Below are 23,592 nucleotides of genomic sequence, written 5' to 3' on the forward strand. Positions count from 1 at the left end.
GACGCTGGAGAAATGTTACAATGTTTGGAACTATTTAGTTTAGAAAAAAAATGCAAAAGTAGGCATGATAGAGATGTATAACATTATTCATGGAGTCAAGAGAGAGATGTTTTTCACCCTTTCTCATAATACTAAAATCCAGGGTCCAATGAAGTTGAAGGGTGATCCAGAATAAACAAAAGAAAGAACTTCTTCACACAATGCATAGTTTGACTCTGGAATTCAATTCCACAAGATGTGGTAATGGCTAGCAACTCTTATGGTTTCAAAAGGGGATTAGACAAATTCATGGAAGATAAGTCTATCAATGGATACTAATCACAATCTAGGGTCAGAGGTAGAATGTGTCTGAACAACAGTTGCTAGGGAACAACAATGGAACAGGGCTATTGTCATATCTCGCTTGTGGACTTGTAGGCATCTGGATGGCCACTGTGGGAAACAGGAATGCTAAATTATATAGACTTATGTTCTGATCCAGCAGGGATCTTCTTGTGTTCTTATACATGATTTTTGGTTTAGTTAATGAAATAATATTATTTTGAGTTCCTTACAAAATCATGCTATTTGTATGTGTGTGTATTATCAAATAAGATTTTGTGAAACAATTTTGTACTGATAATTTCATGTATCAGTTTAACTTAAAATGGTTTATTAAATAACCTTTTTAAAGAATGCTTGGAGATAACAAGACAAGTCAATTTTTAAGAAAGTGACTACAGCTAACCCTCTTCTGTGACATTTGCATATTTTTAGTTTCTATGCATTAGCAAAAGAAAAAAATATTTATTACTGTTGTGTAGACGCCGCTTGATAAGCGATGTTGGCCATCACCCTGTGAATGTGGCTATCGCAGAATGTTTTTTAAGGAATTGTTACTGGGTGTCCATTTTTCATTCAAATGGCTTGCACCTGGATGCATCTCTACCGTGTACAAGCCCTGATGTTTGGACTGAGGTGAAAGTGGTTCATACCAGAAAAAAAGGAAGTATGAATACAGGCTTGCAAATATGTTTACACAAGTTACTAGCCTAGCAAAAATCTTACTAGCCTGCCCACTCACCAGTAAATACATGAATTAAAAAGCAAAATTAAAAACTGCTCTTATAATCCACGCCCTGCTGTCGCAGAATTCTTATGAAAAAATAAAAGAACAAAGATACAGAGAACCAGACATCACAGTGTACAGGGAGAGAGAATTTAATGAGTTTCTCAGAAAGACTGGTGTTTTTTTAAGAATTATTGTGTAATGTTCCCCTATATTCTATGTTTCATATCTCTAGGCAGTGTTTCAGTGGCTTCCAATCTGAATTTGTATTCATGGTTCATTGATTAAATTGTATGTGTCCATTTGTGTTCATTGGGTGTCTTAAAAGCTAGGACTAATTGTCCATTTGGACACACAAATTGCCTTGTCACCTTATTCTGGAAGCATTGGCAAAGGAGAACAGTTAGGAGCCAGGGGCAGCCCTGTAGCACACAGCAGGGAGCCAAGCATGAGGCAGCAAAAACAGGAAGAGCTGTAATAGGGCCACCAGGTCCCTTCTTGGGTGCCATAATGAAACAACCAGTTAAACCAATGGGCACACCAGCACTGTATGGAGCCTACCAGGCCTTATCAGGGCCTCCCTGGCCTTATCAGTGCCTACTAAGCCTTATCAAGCTTTATTGGGACCTACCTGGCCTATACCAGACCTTAGCATGGCCTACTGTCCCTATTGGGGCCTACTTGGCCTTGTTAGCGTTTACTTAGTCTTATTAGGGCCTACTCAGCCTCACTGGGCCTTTCGGGGCTTAACTTGCCCAATTGAGGCCTACCTGGCTCACATGCTACCAGAAGGAGGAGGGGGGGCAAGGCATAGGGTAGTTGGCTAACCAATCGCCACCACTCTAGCTGAAACTGCGGGCTGGAGATGTGTCCAAGAACAGGGCCCCCTGAAACAACCACCCCCAGCATCACACCACTACATGCTCCTGGGAGTGCTCTGCAAAGCCCCGCCACCTGGCCTGCTTCCACATTGCCCACTGCCACCAGAGTGCACTGCTCCCTGTGGTGAATGGGAATTGTAGAATATAAATGGTTTTCCTAGGGAGGCATGGAGAATCACTGTGGATCATGGAGAGCCATTTCTTATTCTTCCTAGTGTGAACCTTATCAGACCAACAAACTAGGGTTGCCAGGTTCATGGCCTGAGACTGATCCTGTATCTTTAGGAGAAGAGAAAGTCAGCCAAGTGCAGGTGTTCTTGCAACACTGTACAGTAGGGCCCCACTCATACGGCAGGTTAGGTTCCAGACCCCCGCCGAAAAGTGAAAACTGCTGAAAAGCGGATCAGCTGTAGCGCGGGGGTCTGGAACGTAACCCACTGATCATGCCGGAGGAGGAGAAGATCAGCTGTAGAGCGCTAGAGCTGCTCTTCCCCTCCTCCGGCGTGATCAGCTCAAGCGGGAGTCTGATCGCACAGAGGAGGAGAAGATCAGCTGTAGCGCTCTACAGCTGATCTTCTCCTCCGACATGATCAGTGGGTTAGGTTCCAGCCCCCCCCCAGCTGATCGCCCCGCTGGTGCCTTATTAGTGGAACGCCGAGAAGTGGGGCCCTACTGTAATGAAAAAAACCACAAGGTGGAATTCTCCCTTCCCCCTGCACAACTTTTAAAGATGCGGAAGACCTCTTGGAGGCCAGGACTGGCAGCCAAGAGGACTTCTATATCTTTAAAAGTTGTGCAGGGGGAAGGGAGAATTCTACCTTGCGGTTTTTCTCATTACAGTGTTGCAAGAACACCTGCACTCGGCTGACTTTCTCTTCTCCTAAAGATACAGGATCAGTCTCAGGCCATGAACCTGGCAACCCTACAGCAAACATTGTCAAGGCACTCCATCCATATTAGGACAAAGTGGGAGGATGCATATGCCTCCTGTTGTGTGGTGAGAATATGTATACCAAGGCAACTCTGGCAACTATTTTGCTTCCTTTGGATGTTGATTAAATAATAATAATACTCTCCCTTCCTTTTCTTGTCTTCTACTTTGGCTGAGAACAAAAATGAGAATTGTTAGATAAAATTATGTTTAAGGAAACATGAAAATGTTAAATATATTCTTAGGGAAGCTATTTTGTGATCTATTGCCACCACCTCTGTAGATAACTATTTATTTATTTATTTTAAAAAAATTATACTGCCTACTGCAATAAAAATCTCTAAGCTGTTTACAATAAAAAAAATACATGCAATGTAATATCGTATGTGGAATGTTCAGTTCTAAGTAGAATTCATATTTCTTGGTCACTCAGTTATGGTATTGACAAGGGTGTCATTGTCTAGGTCCTTGGGCTGTGTGTCTTAGACCACTTATTTTTGGGGGAGCAGAGTCTCAGCAGGATCCCTATGTCTCCAGGATCCTACAAGCTAATCAACATGAAAGGGGTGTCTTAGTCTCTGAGAAGAGTCTTCTAACATGCTTCCTTGTCCTTTCCTGCTGATTGGAGACAATCAGAGTGAAAGGTGAGTGAGCCACTGAGAAGACTCTTCTAAGTAGGCAACACCCTCCCCGTTCATACTGATAGACTCCTAGGGATGTCTGTTGTTGTGGGAGAAGGCATTAACAAGAATCTCATTCTCAACTCAGCAGCAAAACAACGGGGAGGGGCATGGCTGTGACTAAAGTGAAGGGACCCTGCACTTCTGAATTTGCCACTATACTACTGGTACTGATGGCATATAGTAAATGAACAAAATGTTATATTTTTTTGTATTGGGCTATACTGTCATTTTTGGATTTGTTAAATAATCCAAGAAAACAGGCAAGTTTCTCCTGGTCTGGCCACTACTGAATTAAAGACTACAAAGCTCCAGGTTCAGTTACAATTTTTAATAGATGGAATAAGTACTAGAAAGAGAGGGGAAAGGGCTTTTTACAAATCTTAATCATGTAGTTAGGCCACCACTGCTAAAAGGTCATTCAGCTAAACAGAAAAGATTTTGGAAGCTAGGACTGTTTCAGTTATGACTGTGGTCAGTGGAAATATAGAGATACAACACTTTTCTTATATTCATATTTGAAATATTATATGAAGAATATTCCATGCACTGTAGATGTCTGGGCATTGTGCTTTCTTACGAGGACTATGTACTTTGGGGCCCACCTTGGCACTTTTGTTTGGCCTCCTATTTGCTTTAGATCACTTGGGGGGGGCTCATATCGGGCCCCAAATCTGAGGCAATATTTGGAAAACTGACACTTCAGTTCTCTCATTGAATTGTATTGGGAAACCAAAACAGCCATAACTGTTTGGTTTTTTCATGTAGGTGCATGAAACCTGCATATATAGTAGCCCCCCAAAAGGGGATTAACCCTGCTAAATGTGAGAAAGGTAGGTCAAGGGGTTTGTGCGCTAGTTACCTTTAACTTTTGTGTTTTTTTTCAAAATATTTTTAAACGTAAAATGACCTTAACTTTCATTTTTTCACGGACTTCCGGGAAGGGTGACTTAGCCTGTGCCTGCTTTTGAGACGGGCTCCTGCCTCAAAAGAAGCTTATTCAGATATATCAGTCAGTTTTTTCTTTTTTTTTTGACTGATTAAACTTCTCCCGGGTAGGGAGAAACGAAGAGATTAACCTCAAAGCCTATTTTTGTTGGGACGACCAGATCTCATTAATTTATGGGACGAGGTCCAGCCGACGAAGGTGGGACGGATTTTTAACAGCAAGCTCTATCTGATAAAGCGAACGTTCACCTTATCTTCTAAGAGAGAACGCACTAACAGGCAAGCACCCTTCTTTCTATATTTTTCTTTTACTTGACTTAAATTGTTGCTGTTTAAAAGAGATTTGCCAGATTGATCAGTTTTTGACATCTCACTGGGGAGCCATAACTTCTCTCTGCTACGCACTAATTAATAGCTTATCTCTGTTTTTGTTGCAAAAAGCTGTCCTGGATTTGCATTCTAAAGATATACACAGAAGAGGGATTTCTATTCCAGATTTTTATTTTGAAAAATATTATACTGTTTTGAGACTACTCTCTTTTTGGTCTATTTTATTTTGACGAATCTGTTTCTTGACGATTGCCATTAATTGTTTCGATCCTGGGAACTGCATTTTGTTTACTTAACTATTGGAGAGATAAGGCTGTCTGCTCTGTTTATACTGTGATGTCACCAAGTTTGGAGTATTAACCCAATTGTTGCTGAAATAAGAAGTGGTTTTCCTATATTTTTCTTTTAAAATGGCAATTAAGAAAGTGGCTGAAAATCTGGAAATAACTATGTTTCAGAAAATAATGGATGAGATTGAGATAATGAAAATTGAATTGAGTAAAATGAAGCAGGAGATTAAAGATATAAGGGTCCCTGTGAGAGAGGTGACCCTGGAAGGGGTCCCTGTGAGAGAGGAGACCCCGGAGATTGGAACAGGGGTCCCTGTGAGAGAGGTGACCCTGGAGACTGGAATAGGGGTCCCTGTGAGAGAGGAGATCCCGGAGATTGGAACCAACGTGGAACAGGAACAAGATTTGGAGTCTATGGACTTTAGAAATAAAATCTATTGTTTGGAACTCAATGTTATCTCTGAAGAAATGAATGAAGATTCTAGAGATAAAGTTATCAATGGCATGGATAATCTTCTGGACTGGAATGATGTGATGGAGCCCAATATAGAGAAAATCTATGGAATTAACTGCAGCCATGTGACAATGGAAAAACTTTTAAGAGATGACCCAGTGTATTTTGAAAAAAAGAACAGAGATATGATTTTACAGCAGTATTTCAGCAACCTATTCAGAATGGATGGCAAGAAAATATTTGGGATAGAGGTAATCCCCATCAGACTCTTACTATATGACTATGGCTTTGACAGCAAGATTATTATGGAATACTGATAATGGAATATTGGATATTGAAATTACTGGACTTAACAAGACTACTGAAGATGGAAGATGGAAAATGGAACTAATAGAGATAATAGAACAATGGCTACTGAAATTATTGAACCTAACAGATTCTGATGTGATGGATTAATTGAAATGTTTATTTTGACTATGGTTATGACAATAAGATTATCATAATTAGTAATGAGATGGATTAATCGATATGCTTATCTGGAAAAAAAAATTGATAGATATATTTCTTAAAGAATTGAAACCTCTCTGACTTTTTGTGGAAAGAATAAAGTAATGTTTATGAGATTTGATGATTAAGTAAGATAACTACTGGAGGAAAGTGATTTTATAATATGACTTAAGAGACAGGATTGTTATATATTATAGACTTATAACTGATTTGATCTTTGACAAATGGGAAGTCAATATTTTACTCTTTATTTTTTATTTTTGTTTTTTTTTTTTTCTTTTTTTCTTTTTGTTTAACTATTTTTGATTTTGTTTTTTGTCTTTGAATGTTTTATGATTTTGTCTTGTATGTTTTATGAAAATCTGAATAAAAATTATTGAAAAAAAAAAAAAAAAACTTTCATTTTTTCACATAGGTTCATGAAAGCTGTAGACTTAATACTCCCCCTCAAGTGGGGATTTGTTGTTATATGCCTTCAAGCTGATTACGACTTATGGCAACCCTATGCATCTTTTTTGGATATATTCATAGGGTTTTCATGGTAAGAGGTATTCAGAGGTGGTTTACCATTGCCTTCCTCTAAGCCTACAGCACCTGGTATTCCCAGGTGGTCTCCCACCCAAGTACTAACCAGGCCTGACCCTGCTTAGCTTCCAAGATCAGACAAGGTCAGGCATGTTCAGAGTAGTATGGCCATAGCAAGAGAGGGTTAACTCTACCAAATTTCAGACAGGTAGATTTAGGGCTGTTTCTGTTTTTTTAAAAATAGTAAAACACTATGGCCAAAATGGCAGGTGGTGGTGGTGAGAAGGGACATCACTGTGTTGGATTGGGAAAGATAGAAAAAGACAGAAAAACAAATAGGTAGGCAGGTAATGAACTGAAGTATAAATGAACAGAATTGACTGAGAGGTGATACAGCTGTAAATAAAATGCAAAACCTAATACTATGGCCAAAATTGGAGGGTGTGGGTGGAAAGTGACTCTGTCTAAGTAACTATTCTAACTGAAGACTATATATAACTAACTAAGACACAGAGAAAAAATAACAAACACTTTTTAATATATAATGAAAAAGGTACTGAAATGAATTGGGCAGAATGGAAAAGAACTGAGGAAAAACAAACAGATAGAATAATCTGGTTAAGAATAAATAAAGAGACAAGCTGAATCAAAATGCTGCCAACAAACTCTTTGTAACGTTCAGCGAACTAGCTAAAGAGTGATGAAAAAGGCACTAGGGAAAAGGTTATATCGAATGTTCCCTCCCCTCAAGCTCTGTGATTGGAGAATACTGGGTGATTGGATTGGAAATTAGACCTGTCTGTGAGCTCCCCTCTCCCCACCCTGATGTTTCCTGTATTTCAGAAGTGGGGACCTCCAACCTCTGGGCCAATCATGGCTCCCCAAGGAGTCCAGTTTGGCCCTGAATCTATTTCCTCAAACCACATCCACCTGCCCATCAGCTTACATCATGGGTTATGGCCACCCACTTGTCAAATTTGGTCTGTGAGGCAGATCCTGATAAGGATCTGGCCCATGGAGCCAAAAAGGTTCCCTACCCTTGCCATATATGGTGGTTGTTTTCATTTTCCTTGTCCTTTTGGAGATGGGTTGTCAGGCTTTAGAACATGTTTTTTAAAACCCTTAATATCTCCAAAGAACTTGGGGGGGGCTATTCACTTCAGATTGCTTCAAGGGGGCCTCGCCTCAGAGGTGCCCACTTTTGTCTGAATATGCCCACTTTGTCTCTGGATTTGGACAAAGCGGTTGCTATTTCTTATTATTCAGTAAATATTAGTTATGTCCAAATTTTCTTTATTAGTTAAATGCAAATAGTACACAAAGGATCACGTCACAACTTTTTTTACAGCTCATGTAATCTAAAATTCCATTGTAATTAATGCAAAAAGTAATTGCATCATTGATCCTTTACTCATTATCATTGCAATGTAGGACACACCAGCTCTTACAGTGTCCTTTTATTGGAAACTTGGCTGGTGCTGTTTCTTAACATAATCCAAACTTTCTCCTGTTTATAGAACGTGTATATCTCTCCTCGCAGTTGTCCAGATCTTTCTGTGGAACCTTCTACAGCCTTCTTGAGGCTTCTCTTGACATAGTAGGATATTGCCACTTCATTGAAACACACAAAAACTAGGAACAAAATTTATTCAAGGGAACAGAATTGGGAGGTCTAATGTTGATAAATATGCAAATATACAAAAATATTTTCCTTTATTTCACATCGGAGTTGTATAACATTTTTTGTAACTCACTTTCCTCCTTCAAATGGAGATGTGCAACAGAGCTAACAAATATAAACACATTTTTTTAAAAAAAAATAGCAATATAGAAAATACAAAAAGCAGCAACAAACCTAAAAACAAATAACTGACACAAGAGCCAGAGTGAAACAAGAAAAACCTAAACAGCAGAGAAATCAAAAGCTTGCCAAAAATGTTTTCAGATATGATGAAACTCTGGGAAAAAACCACATGTGGCAGGGACTTCCACATACTGGATGTCACTACTGAAAATGCCCTCTCGCCACCAGCCACACCTCAGAAGGCAGTGGGTGATGAAAAAGAGCCTCTTCGGATTATTTCAGAAAACTGGCAGACGTATACTGGAGAAAGAGGTTCTTTGGGTGATTTGATCCCAAGCTATTTAGGGCTTTCAAAAGTAACCATTATCTTGAATTGAGTTCAGAAATGGACTGGCGCCCAAATGCAGCAAGTGAGTTACCTGATCCCAATATTTAGCAACAGGATTTTGTACTAACTGAAGTTTTTGAATAGTCTTTGAGGACAGCCTAATGTACGGCATAGTACTCTGTAATACAGTTTGGATGTAACAAGTGTATATATGATTATGGCCAGACCAACTACCCTAAGAACAGGCTCAGATTGTGATCACTGGCCTTGGATACCAGTTCAGAACCTTTATAGTTTCCATAAATTGACATGATAAAGTGATACAGAGCTGCATGTCATCCACATATTGGGTTTAAACTGTAGGTTTGCCGATCAAGAATACACATAAAAAGCAAGAATGAATTTCACAACTTTTTTTCAAGATAGTTTCCTGTAAGAGTTGTATTTGATGCTGTAATAAAGATAGAACATAAGTTCAGAAAGGAGGGTGGGAATGAAGGAATAATCTAGACATCAGGCTGCAATCCTGTATACACTTAGTTGGGAGGAAGTCCCATTTAACTACTCAATGGTGCTTCTGAGTGACTTATATCGGATTGTGCTGTTAGAGAGAGAATGAAAAAGTATGGCTATGAGAATATGCAAGTTAATATTAACTTGTTTGCTGAGTGAATGATACTCAGTGTGGGCAAGTTAAAAAAGTGAGAGTCTCAAATCAAATGTAGTCACTTCCTCTTGGTGATGGGACAAGCAGGGAAAAAATGCCTAAAATGTTTTAACACATTTGGCTTCTCTGTTAGTGGAATTCTTGTTCTTATAATGTTTGCTTAATATGCCTTCAGGATGAAATCTGGTATTTAGAACTTTAAGAAGAATTTCAATTTTCATTGGGAATCCCTAACAGCTTAGATACTAGATTTCACCATGTAAGGGTTTATTCAGAAGGGAGATTCACCACATGATAATGACATAAATCATTTGGTGGTGACATCACCAAATCAAACATTGAATATGAGAAATTGGGGTTCGAGTCTGGACTAAAAATTAAGATTTTATTTTATTTCTCTAGGTTATTTTTGTCATGATTGAATGATGTCATACCATCTTTGGAAGAATATTTTCACTAAGTTGAGGCATTCAAACAATGTTTCCCTGCTAAGAATACTATTTGTCTCCTTTTTGTGCCCTTGAATCTGGGCCTATATGACTTTATTCAAGCCTAAACAAGGAGATACCCAAATATCTTTTCATCAGTCTCCAAATTAATTTTAAGCTGACTTAGAAAAGCAGAAATTTTAGTTTTAAATTCTTTCCTAATGTTATAACTAAGTGCTCTCTTAAGTGCCATAAGCCATTTGGTAGTTTGAGTCACCTCTTCTACTCCAGCAGTTCCATCTTTGGGCATTGAAATTGATTTTTCTCATCTTAGCATTTGAAGATCCAGAGTGTGCCCCTTGCCCCATCGCCTGGGAGAGTACAATGGCACCAACAGCAGAGGATGTGAAGGCAGCAGCTTTTCGAGCACCTGAAATGGCAGCATCAGGAGCATCAGCACGAATAGACTGTGTTGAGGTAGTTCTCCCACACTATACTATGAAACCAAAACAGTTTGGGGATACTACATGCTGATGGAGGCTGCCTTTTACTATATTGACCTTTATGCAAAATGTTTGCTGTGTTTTAGAATATGCTCATTTTCTTTGAATGGTCATGAGAAGAGAATCTGCCCTCTCCATGCTTGAACTTCTACTTAGACACACACTGGGCCAGTTCCCACTGGACCAGTTCCCATGAATCTTATCAATTCACAGCCATACATTTTGAAGATCAATATAACCAATTTATAATGTAGCCGAAGCAGCCACTGAAATAATAGTATTATAATCATTAACAGAACCAACAAATTTAAAGTTACATTAGTTTAAATGTAGGAAAACCATAGGTAAGATTTCAAGTTTGTATTAAAGCCTTCAGTTCTCTCTCTTAAAGTTGCTTCAGAAAGTACTTTTTGCTCATAGCCAATTAATGACAATAATTGATAATTTAATATCAGAAGGGCTTATACCAATGCATACTTCCAAGCCAGACATAGTTATGTGTCTGAAAGGACACTTCAGATATCCTGAAGAAGAAGAAGCAAGAGAAGATACATAAATGTTTTGTGCTTTTTATTCCCATGTTTCAAGTATTATTTGCAGTTAACGAATATGCATATCCCCTATGCCATAGGGCCTATGGGAAGGTGTGCGTTGTTTCTCTAAACCAGGAGAATGTACAGCTCCCTCAGGGGATATGTGCATCTCCTCCTTTCAGCAAGACTCAATAAGACTGAGAGAAAAAGCCAAAGTTATATTTTCTCTCTTGATTGTATTCTGGACTGTCTGAAACAGCTCTGATTTGTGCATAGATACAGTGATAAGTCTTGTCAATTTTATTTTTCAACACAGGAGTAACTTTTAGGAGTATTCCTATATCTCTAAAGTAGCTCATTATTTAAGTACCTTGTTGGTTTATATTCTAATGATTTTGGATGATATTTTCCAGTATAGAAACTGAAGTTTATTCTTTGGTTTGTATTAATCATAATGTCTTGATAGGAATTTATATCTGGTATTACACCAGGTATATATTTCATTAGTTATGTGCATCTGTAGATGTGAACACCTCTGTGTTTTTTACTGATTGGTCTACCATCGGGACAATTTGACCTTTGACTTCCAGTATTAAGAATGTTATTTGAAAAGATAATACATTGTAGTGTTTTTTATATTTAAAGACTGAAGTGGAGTTCAAATAGTTATTGCAGTGGGTGCATATTATACACAAAGAACTGTAAGCTGATTATATGTAAAATTATATGAACACCTTTTATTTTTAAAAAGTTGTATAATTTTCAGTAACAAATGAAACCATGTTAATTTTTTGTTTGTAATTTCTTCAAGAAACAATTACCTATTTATTGTGCATTAGCAGCTTACAAATGCGGTAAAAAGGAAAATTCTGCAACTTCCTCATTTTTTACAAATAGAAATGACCAGCTAAATTAGGTGTGCACTACCTGCATAAGAACTAAACTGCAGTTATCAAAACTGAAATGTGAATGAAGTTTCAGATGTTTCCTATAGAACCATTTCCCTCCCCCATCCTTGTACAATTGCCTCTGTATATTGGGAAGCACCACAGAAGTGGGATATCGCTTTTTTTATTAGTTTAACAAATTTGAATACAGTACAAAATAATTGCGATAGTTCTATCCACTTGTTAAAATATTAGTCATAAATACAGTTTAATATATATAGAATCCTTATAATTACATAAATACTGTACAGTTTAATATATAACAATCATATTATCAATCCTATCACTAATCACATCAAATATTTCTCAATGACAGGTAAATAATACTGCATATCGAAGGGGGGGGGAATTAACTCAGCAATAATCTTCCCCCAGCTGATTTTTTCTTTTATTCTCTCCACCTTTAGCTCTTCAATTTCTCCTAATAAAAATATGGATTTGTTGAATCTTGCACCTTGTTATTCCAACATGAAACAAACAAGCTCCCTTTCTCTATAAAAGTATTCTCTCACTGTCTACCTGCTCTTGCTTTAACTAAATTTGTCAATTTAAACATGCATGCCATATCCCAGAGTTTGGCTAGCCAAGAGTCTAAAGAAGGAGTGATGGTATTCTTCCAGTTCTGACATATCACATATTTTATTCCAGTATGATTCCAGTCCAGTACCAAAGAGAATGTAGCAAGAGGCTGCTCTAAAGAAAGCACTTCAGTTTTAGGGACAATTTTCCCAGATAGACTCTAAATGCAATATATTGTTGGAAAATACAGTTCTTTCCTCAGCTAAAGATGTTATTGTGATTGGGTGCTCTCCAGAAAATGGTTATACCTCAGATTTAAGAGAAATTACTACAAATTACTAAAAGTGTGCTTAAAAATACCTGCATCATACAGGTACACAAACTAGAGAGCCAGGATTGGCTGCAACTCCCTGTCATGTATATTCTTATTGGGAATCTAAGGTCTGATGCTACATAATAGCCATCATATAGGAGATGAAGCTGACTAGTTTAAAGGCAAAACATGAAGAAGCTTCTTGTCGGTTTTACCTTCAGCAATGAGTATATTCCATTTTCATAGAAAAATAATTTTGATATCACTTCATTCTGATATGGGATCAAACTATATGTAATTTGTAGTGTACTGTTAAAGCGAGACTATTTTCACTAATTACAGGAATACCTATTATATTTCTTTGTAATGTGTTTATTTGTTCATATGGATATTATTGTGCCGTCTTATACTAATGTGTCCATAGGAGTTATTGACTTCAGTAGTTCAGGATTAATATATAATGTGTATATAAGGATTCCAAAAATATTGTTGCAGATTCTGTAGTATTTTTTGGAATTCCATTTTGATTATTGTATTTTGGGAAATGAGTAAGTTTTTAATAATGGATAGCTCTTTCATATGTGTGACATTACAGAAAAAAATGAGACTTAATCCTTAATTTGTCAAAAGCATTCTGCTTTCTCCATGACCTCCTTTTGAATTTATTAAAATTATAGATTCTACTTCGTGGTCTCTGTTCAGTCACACACATATGGGATTTGCACCTCTGAAGACATCATTTTGGAAATTTCTAGAACTAGATTAGTGTTGTAGTGGTATGCCCCCCCAGTGTGCATGCTTAAGGCAGTCCCTTTTCTACCAGTACACCAGCAACATTATGAACAGATGTTATCTCTGCTATCTCTTTATCCTTGCAAGGCCTGACTTTACTTTTTGTGTTTTTAATTTGGTTTGGTTTCCTCATACACCTTATGGTATCTTTCTCAACTTTTTTTGCTGAGCCTATGGTGCTGAAAGCAGCCTTTCCTGCAAGTGTTTGTCTTGTGGGGGAAGCTTTCTCCTACCAATGTTTTTGTCTACTGGGGCATGTGGAGTCTAGCCTGCATTATCAGTGCTTCACTAAGCAAGCACACAGAAATTGATCAGATGGGTTCCAGGCCCTCCTATGGAAGCAAGCACTGCATGTAACAGATGCTGAGGCCAGGGCCTCCACGGCATCCTGATCTTCACAGCCGTGTTCAACCCAGCCCTCATCCATAACCATCCTGATGGCATCTCCCTGCCATGGAATAGGTTGGTGCTGGACACTTAATGGTCTACCTTGCTCTGCCAAGACATTGTCCAATGTGGGAGTAAATCTGCCTATGGGACCATCCTCAGTACTGGGTGTCTCAGTTTCTGCATCTGGCTTAATCACCCAAACTTTCCTCCACTCAAAAAATTCTGTCAGCACCAGAAGTCAAGCTGTATTTGACATAGCCCTGAAAGAAGAGAAAAAAGAATAAGGAAGCTTCACTTTCTCAAACAATGTGAGAACCAAAATACAGCCATCCTTCGAAATTCACACATCTGAATTTTGTGATGAAGTTCTTTACCAACCAGTGTTTATAAGTATACATATATTAGGGCAAGTCTGCATACAAATGAATATATTAGTGAAAATAACATTAAAAACTGCATTATATTAGGAGAAATTGCTTGCAAAAATGTGTAGATTAATCAAAACTACATACAAAAATGTGTTTATTAGCAGAAATTTGCACTATAATACTGAAGAATTTTCATGAGGATATAATAATAATAATAATTTGCAAATTGCTGCAGAAATATGGAGAACTGAATTTAAGATTGGAAAAATTAGACTGAAAGACAGATGAACAGATTCTTCCATCCCTAGCAGCTGCATTGATACAGTGCACCTTGGTACCATCTTCTCTTCAGCCTTCATCAGTCCTAAAGAGTACAGCATCTCCTGGATCATTGCTGCTTAGGTCCAGAGGTGATATGTCATCAGTTCAACAACCTGTATCGGATGATAACCAATTTGGTTGTGTAATCACCATATGAAGAAGATACAAAGGAGAGTAGCCCTGCTCGCACCTACCCTACTGCTTCCTGACTTACATAGTCATAGGTCCACTTACATTAGGCTAGATCAGCTCACCAGGCCTACCTCTCCACTGAGTCCCATGAGATATCACCCAGATCATGGTTGCCTAGATACTGCAGACACCATGATTATTAGCAGTAGTGGGAATCAGTAATGACAGATCTTGCTACTTATGTTTGGGATCTCCAAGTTTGGGATATTCAGTTGCTGTCATACGTTCCTAGATGAGAGTCCTGGTTAGAGGGCATTTATTGGTGTTGGGACAGATCGTCATCAAAGCAACAGTACCAAAGCTGATCCCCATTGCCCTAATACCACTATCACCACCATTATCCACTTATGGAAACAGTGTCTCATCCCCCTGACTTTTCATTATAGGAGTGGTTAGAAGGCTATGACTTTGGTCACTCTGGTATTTTCACAGGCACCCATCTGTTGTACCCCACTCTCCTCTCCTCTGCTCTTCATTTCTCTGCTCTGTCTATACTTACTTGGCAACTATGCTAGTTCTGCTTGCTATAGTACCAAATGTACTTACTACAACTTTGTCAGTACTGATAACTTCAGCAGCTGTTGCTTCTTCACTGTCAGTGCTTCATATGCTACAGGCCATCACATGTACATTGGTTCCTTTCCCACTATCTTCAGTTTTTATTTATTTTTATTTATTTTATTTTATTCGATTTATTAGTCGCTCATCTGGCTGGAAACCCAGCCACTCTGAGCGACGTACAAAATAAAGGCATATAAACATCAGACATAAAAGTATATAAACATCAAAAAAGAAGCAATAAAACTAAAGAACATAGTAGAAGCTATCCCCCAACCCACACAGCCCAACCCAAAGATCAGAAAGTCCTCCTAAAGAAGCTCCCTTTTGAAGGCTGGAGGGTGGGGCAAGGCAGGTGGAAGCAGCCTCCCCTGATGGCAACAGAGTCTCTCTCCCCTCCATTCAACCTGCTAAGTATTGCTGTTGTGGTGCAGACAGACTTGGATTGTGAACAGCAGGGCCAGCGCCAGGCATGCCAGGGCCCTTGGGCACCAGCTTCTCCTGGGCCCTGACATGTGCACACACATGCATGCGTGTCTACCCCACCTACCTGTCTTTTGCAGCTGTGCACGTTGGGCTGTCATTAACCAAAATGGCAGCCGAGGTTTCCCTAAGGTGCTGAAACCTCTACAGTCATCTTGGTTGATGGCACCCATGCATGCTACGCACGTGCATCCCTGCTATCAACCAAGATGGCGACAGCGGCATCAGCACCTTAGGGAAACCTCGGCTGCCATCTTAGTTAATGGCAGACCTGCGCACACAGCCACAAAAGACAGGAAAGACAGGTAGGTGGAGCCACTGAACGGGCAGGCAGCAGAGAAGCCATGGATCACGGAAGGGGAGTGCTACTCCTCCCCCACCCTATCGAGGGACCCTTTGGCCAGGGCGCAACCTGGCTGCCCTTTGGCACCGGCCCTGGTGAGCAGGCTGTCTTGATGAGCTCAACTGAGACCAAGCTTGCCTAACCTTGGGGACTGAGGGCTATTTGTCTGACTTGGAATCAGTTTCCTTTGATGTTGTTTTCATCTCTTCCCCAGGTGCAGATGTTGGAGAACAGAAGCCTTGTTCCCAACTGAAGACAGGCATGCACTGAACAATTGTTATACATGGTGAAGGTGCTGTCATCACCTCCCATCAAAGATTCAGTCTAAAAGACGGTTCACACCCGTTAGTACAGCATTTGTTCGCGTGATCCTTTGTTGCCAGCATTGTTGCCTATGGCAAAAGAGTCATGTCCCTGATATTGCCTTGAGACCCTTTGTCACAGAGGTAGGGAACCTCAGCCCTGGGCCCCAAATGTGGCCCTCCAAGCCTCTCGATCTGGCCATTGGGACTCACCCTATCTGCACCTCTTACCCAGGTATACCCCCTCCAGGCCCTGCTTCATATCCTCCTTGAGTGTTTTTGCCTGACTGGAATGTGTCCTTAAACTCTGGTAGCGCCTCTTGCTTCTGTGGATGGAGGATAGAGAAGTGTTTGTGAGTGTTTGTAGAACAAGTGTATGGTATAAAGGTAAAGTTTGCTTCTGGTACCCCCCACCACTGGCATGTGGCCCCCAGATGGTTGCCCAGAAGGCAATGTGGCTGTTGGGCTGAAAAACGTTCCTTACCCTGCTGTATTAAATCCAAGAAAAGAGTTGAGAATTCCTCTTCAAGCATTGTTCATCCAGCTCCATCATTGTTGGGGCTTCATTGTTATCGAGGAATGGCCAATATATTGCCATTCCTCTATCATGCAAACTAGTTTGCATTCATTGATCTCAAAGATGCATACTTCCACATCAGTGGTTTCATACTGCACCTACAGATCATGGAGGTAGGAGACTGGATAGCCATAGGTTATAAACTCTATTCTATGATGGAATTGTTGTGCATTGCCAACTACAAGGTGTGCATGTCCAGGGGTGTAGCAATGGGGGGAGGGAATGAGGGCATTGTGCCCCCAGATGATAATTCTGCCCTCCCAAAAATGAAATTTTCCTTCACTCCCCAAATTTCTAGCATTGCAGTAACTTAAAACTTCACTTGAGCTTTTAGAAATACACTTTAGGCATCCAAAGAGAGGGCCAGGGCATAGTTATCAAGGGAATGCAAACACAGTAAATATAAGAGTTAAAAGTATAAATGAAGTGAACACAAGTATTGATGGATGAGGGAGGGAACTGGCAAACTTATGTGTTTGCAGCTGAAGGAAGAAAAGGTGAAAAGGACAGCATTGTTATGCACTGCAGAGCACCTTCTCACCTGTAATGCTCAACCATTCTCTGTAGGTGGTGGGTGTTATAAGTGCATCAAGTGGGTGTGCCTAGGCTTTGGGGCCTAGATTGTGCAGCAGCCTAGCCTAGTCCAGGGCAGGACCTGAGAAGAAGCAGAGAGGTGAGTGAGCGTGCTCTCCAAGGCCCAGGAAGCCTAATCAGACTTTACTAATTTAGCCCAGGCAACGAGGAGCTGAAATATTGTGTGTGTCTCTCTCTCTGGGGGGCATTTCTTCCTTACTTGGTTAAAAAGTTGAAAAATAATAAGGCACCTTATTAAACTGTTCTCACGCGAACTCATGTACTACCAGAATAGGGCACATAAGACTTGCTGGTAAAACCATCAGAAGCAGTGTTAGCTGGCCGGCCCATGGCATTTCTGTAGAACAGAGATTGTGTACTTGTACAGTTGATTCTAGCACCTGTAGTTCGGAGAGACGTATAATTCCTGTGTGACATGCTGTCAACCATTTCCTTATGAAAAGTGATGTTTATAGGTATTAATTTAATTTTTAAAGTGAAACTTCCCTTAATTGCTTTCCTAGCATGGCAAAGGAGACTAGGCTATTTACTTCCAGGAAGCAGCTGCCTCAGGAGAACTGAACTCAGTTCACAAGCTTACCAAAACACTGTACTGGTACAAGGAAGCCTTTTAAAGCATGTACACTTTGTATTCTGCAGGACTCTGGTGCATCTACAGCTACGTGTGAACATTCATTCTCAACTTTGACACATGCGTTCACACCATACAGGGGTTCAGCTGTTCATCAGAGAAAAACAAAATTCATAGAATCAGAATAGTAGAGTTGAAAGGGGCCTATAAGACAATCGAGCCCAACCCCCTGCTCAATGCAGGAATTCGAATTAAAGTGTGGCTGTCCAGCTGCCTCTTGAATGCCTCCAGTGTTGCCCCCCACCTCCCTAAGTAATTGGTTCCATTGTGGTACTGCTCTAACAGTTAGGAAGTTTTTCCTGATGTTCAGTTGAAATCTGGCTTTCTCTAACTTGAGCCCATTATTCCATGTCCTGCACACTGGGACGATCAAGAAGGGATCCTGGCCCTCCTCTGTGTGACAACCTTTCAAGTACTTGAAGAGTGCTATCATATCTCCTCTTCTCAAGGCTAAACTTGTCCAATTCTTTCAGTCTCTCCTCATAGGGCTTTGTTTCCAGTCCCCTGATCATCCTTGTTGCCCTTTTCTGAATCTGTTGCAGTTTCTCAGCATCCTTCTTAAAGTGTGGTGTCCAGAACTGGATGCAGTACTCAAGATGAGGCTTAACCAGTGAATAGAGGGAAACTAGTGCTTCACGCAATTTTGAAACTATACTTCTTGTTAATGCAGCCTAAAATAGCATTTGCCTTTTTTGCAGCTACATTGCACTGTGGGCTCATATTCAGCTTGTGATCAACAATTTCAAGATCCTTCTCTCATGTAGTATTGCTGAGCCAAGTATCCCCCATCTTATAACTGTGCCTTTGGTTTCTTTTTCCTAGGTGTAGAACTTTGCACTTATCCCTGTTGAATGTTATTCTGCTGTTTTCAGCCCAATCCTCTAGCCCAGCCTTTCCCAACCAGTGTGCCTCCAGATGTTGTTGGACCACAACTCCCATCTTCCTGACCATTGGCAATGCTGGCTGAGGCTGATGGAAGTTGTGGTCCAACAACATCTGGAGGCACACTGGTTGGGAAAGGCTGCTCTAGCCTATCAAGATCACTTTGAATTTTGTTTCTGTATTCCAAGGTATTAGCTATTCCTCCCAGTTTTGGATCATCTGCAGATTTGATAAGCATTCCCTGCACCTCCTCATCCAAGTCATTAATAATGTGGAAGAGCACTGGGCCCAGGACCGAGCCCTGTGGTAACTTCCTCACTACCTCCTCACAGAGAAGGAACCACTGATAAGCACTCTTTGAGTATGATTCTGTAACCAACTGTGGATCCACTTGATAGTTGTTCCATCCAGCCCACATTTAGCTAGCTTGCTAATCAGGCTATCATGGGGCACCTTGTCAAAAACTTTGCGGAAGTCAAGATATATTATATCCACAGCATTCCCACAGTTTACCAAGGAGGTTACTCGATCAAAAAATGAGATAAGATTAGTCTGATAGGATTTGTTCTTAATAAATCCGTGTTTGCTTCTAATAATCACTGCATTGTTTTCAAGGTGCTTACAGATTGACGCTTTATAATCTGCTCCAGAATTTTCCCAGGGATCAATGTCTGTAGTTCCTAGGTTCCTCCTTTTTGAAGATAGGGACAACATTATCATCTCCAATCATCTGGCACTTCATCCATCCTCTACGATTTTGCAAAGATAATAGACAGCGGTTCTGAGAGTTCTTCACCAAGTTCCTTCAATACTCTAGGATGCAGTTCATCAGGGCCTGGAGATTTGAACTTGTTCAGAGTGATTTGTCTGTCAATCTTAAACTGCAATCCTGCCCCTTCAACTTCACATTTGACAGGAGGGTCATAGACCCTCTTTTGTGAGAAGACTTAGCCAAAGTAGAAATTGAGCACTTCTGTCTTTTCTTTGTTATCTGTTATCATTTTGCCATCCTCCTTGAGTAGCTGTACCACCGTTTCCTTTCTCTATCTTTTACTATGGACATACCTTAAGAAACCTTTTTTGTTGCTTTTAGTATCTCTTGCTAACCACAGCTCATTCTCAGCTTTACCCTTCCTATGGCATCTCTGCAATTTATTTGTTATTTATTTATTTTATTATTTGATTTATATCCCGCCCTTCCTCCCAGCAGGAGCCCAGGATGGCAAACAGAAACGCTAAAAACACTTTAAAACATCATAAAAAGACCTTAAAATACATTAAAACAAAACAACGTTAAAAACATTTTTAAAAAGCTTTAAAAACATGTTTAAAAACAAAAAGAGTTAAAAACATATTAAAGAAAACATATTAAAAGCAATTCTAACACAGGTGCAGACTGGGATAGGTCTCAACTTAAAAGGCTTGTTGAAAGAGGAAAGTCTTCAAAAGGCGCCAAAAAGATAGCACAGATGGTGCCTGCCTAATATTTAAGGGGAGGGAATTCCATAGGGTAGGTGCTGCCACACTAAAGGTCCATTTCCTATATTGTGCAGAACGAACCTCCTGATAAGATGGTATCTGCAGGAGGCCCTCACCTGCAGAGCGCAGTGATCGACTGGGTGCATAAGGGATAAGACAGTCTTTCAGGTATCCTGGTCCCAAGCTATATAGAGCTTGGTACATCAAAACTAGAACCTTGAACTTGGCCCGGTAGCATAAGGGCAGCCAGTGCAATTCTTTCAGCAGCGGGGTGACATGTTGGCGGTACCCTGCCCCAGTGAGCAGTCTCGCTGCTACATTTTGCACCAACTGCAGCTTCTGAACCAACTTCAAGGGCAGCCCCACATAGAGCGCATTACAGTAATCAAGCCTGCAGGTTACCAGTGCGTGGACAACAGTGGTCAGGCTATCCCAGTCTAGAAATGGCCGCAGCTGTCTTATCAGCCGAAGCTGGTAAAAGGCACTCCTAGCCATGGAGGTCACCTGGGCCTATAGCGACAAAGATGGATCCAGGAGCACCCCCGACTACGGACCTGCTCTTTCAGAGGGAGTACGACCCCATCCAAAGCAGGCAACTGACCAAGTATCCAAACTCGGGAACCACCAACCCACAGCTCCTCCATCTTGCTAGGATTCAGACTCAGTTTAGTGGCCCTCATCCAAGTCCAGGCAGCGGTCCAGGGCTTGCATGGCCTCTCCAGATTCAGATATTATGGAGAAATAGAGCTGGGTATTGTCAGCATACCGCTGACACCTCACCCCAAATCTCCTGATGACTGCTCCCAAGGGCTTCATATAGATGTTAAACAGCATGGGGGAGAAGATGGTACCCTGAGGCACCCCATAGCACAACTGCCAGGGGGCTGAAAGACAGTCACCCAATGCTATTCTCTGAGAGCGACCTTGGAGATAGGATCGGAACCACTGTAAAACAGTGCCTCCGAAACCCATCTCACCAAGTTGGTCCAGAAGGATACCATGGTGAATGGTATCAAAAGCCTCTGAGAGATCAAGTAAGAATAACAGGTTCACACTCCCTGTGTCCTCCCAATAAAGGTCATCCATCAGGGCAACCAAGGCCGATTTAGTCAATTCCATGCTACCTGTCTGTACTCTTCCTTTGTGGCCTGGCCTTCCTTTTATTTCCTGTCCTTTTTTGTTTTCAGGTCATCTTACGCTTTTTGTAAAGCCACATTGGCTTCTTCTGCTGTCTTCAGGTAGCAAACTTAATAATCTTGGCTTTTGAAAGTAACGTATTTGAAGGAATTTCAAGTGAACAGTTCCTCCACAAGTGTGCAGAGAAATCACAGCACATTAGACTTTATTAACAGTTCAGATCATTATGGTAGGATGACTTGTACAATATATATTTACTTCCTAGTCACTGTTGTTTTGTTTACATAACTATTTTGGATGTAGAAAATATTGTATTTTAATTTGATTTAGGTTTTTGTAAACTTAGAAATCCTAGTTTCTAATTAAAATGCATAAATTGGGGTTTATTTTTGTCATTACCTAAGTACCCCCTACCCCGAGAAACCTGTTTTGTGTTGACTGATGCCCCAACCCTTCTGTCCCCCTATGTTTGTCTCTGCCCATCCAATGAAAATTGTCTCGCTATTCTCCTGTGCATTTCTCAATATTAAAATGTTTTGTAGGAAAAGGCATCTTCTTTTTCTGGCTACCTTCTAGATAATAAAAGTGAACAGCTTAAGTTTTCCAGCAGGAGGTGGTATGCATGGCAAACAACACATCCTCATGTCTGGACATCTGGCTGACTGTGGGTCAGAAGCAATGATTGGATCAATGCCTGTCCACAGGCAAAGTTGGTTTTTACTCATCTCGACTAACACAAGAGACTAGAACCAGGGTTAAAGATCTCCCATTCAATGGCACAGGCCCGTTTTATATGAAAAAAAGCATATGATGTCTTAGATAGTCCAAAAGCTCTTCAATACAGCTCATGATTTGGGCCTGGGAGTCCAACAGTCTACATTTGTCAAGTTTTGCTCTTGGAACAGAATCTCCTCCAGTCATCCTATCTCCATGGTTGCACTGGCTTCCCAGGAGACCTCTTTGCACTCTATCAAGAAAAGCTTCTCAGCTCTGCCGTTTTGGTCATTCAAGAGGCATAAGGCAGCAGAGACTTCCAGATGTCAACTGACTTCCTCCTCCTCATCGTTCAGAAACCTACCTGCCAGTATTTAGCAAGCATCTAAGGGATTTTTCATTTATATGGTCTATCATCGTTACTAACAACTGTGTGCTTGCCATCATGCACATGGTTATGCAATAATGTTTGTTCTCCTGAACAAAGTATTTCACTCCACCCCCTATCCTTCTTTAGAAGTGCAGATATTGATAAATGGCAGCAGTGAAACCAGTGCCCAGACTTTGAGGTTTGTTGTAAACGTTTTTGCATTCTTTCCAAACACAGAGGTCTCTGATGCTGAACCTTCAAAGAGGTAAGTACCTCCATCAGGCCCAGGAAGTTTTACATGTTGAATCTTGCCAACATACATCCATTTCTCTATCATGCAGACTAGTTTGTATCCATTGATCTCAAAGATGCATATTTCCACATCACCATCCAGAATCAACATTGCAATTTCCCCACATTGTCCTGGAAGACTGTAGCTACCAATTTCAAGTCTTGCTGTTCAGACTACCAGTGGTCCCAGAGGTCTTCACAAATATGGCTGTTTTCGTGGTATTCACATACATCGACAAGTGGCTTCCGATCCCCCTGGCTTGTGACCAGTTGTTCAACTATCTTGCCACAGTGCTGAGTCTCTTGGCATTTTGGGGCTCTGCATAAATGTGGGGAAATCCTGTCTGGTATTGACGCCCTGGCTTGAATTCATCAGAGCGCTCTCCATCAACTGACATGCTTATCTTAAGCATGGAGGGGAAGGATTTTCCTACACTTGCAACCACAGATGCCCTTACTACTGACTAGTCTGCATTCCAACTCTTGAGGCTTATGGCAGCAACAACATCCACAGACCTTATAAGTGGCTGCA

The 23,592-nt window shown here is 40.5% G+C and overlaps 1 protein-coding gene and 1 pseudogene across 4 annotated transcripts in view; one reads left to right on the forward strand and one right to left on the reverse strand.

Annotated features, from left to right (window-relative positions):
- LRRC7 (leucine rich repeat containing 7) overlaps nucleotides 1-23,592 on the forward strand; it is a 436,741-nt gene that overhangs the window by 240,124 nt on the left and 173,025 nt on the right. For 3 of the 4 annotated variants that reach the window (XM_061633408.1, XM_061633409.1, XM_061633411.1), the window contains one exon: nucleotides 10,156-10,234. The exons of the other annotated variant lie outside the window; for it this stretch is intronic. In XM_061633408.1, coding sequence (XP_061489392.1) covers nucleotides 10,156-10,162 — 7 coding nt within the window. In that variant the 3' untranslated portion in view covers nucleotides 10,163-10,234. Of the gene's footprint in view, nucleotides 1-10,155; nucleotides 10,235-23,592 lie in introns of those variants that run through there. 4 annotated transcript variants of the gene reach the window in all.
- LOC133388102 (5S ribosomal RNA) lies at nucleotides 6,652-6,770 on the reverse strand (annotated as a pseudogene).

The sequence above is a fragment of the Rhineura floridana genome, chromosome 6 (genome assembly GCF_030035675.1).
Source record: "Rhineura floridana isolate rRhiFlo1 chromosome 6, rRhiFlo1.hap2, whole genome shotgun sequence".
In the NCBI taxonomy this organism is placed as follows: Eukaryota; Metazoa; Chordata; class Lepidosauria; order Squamata; family Rhineuridae; genus Rhineura; species Rhineura floridana.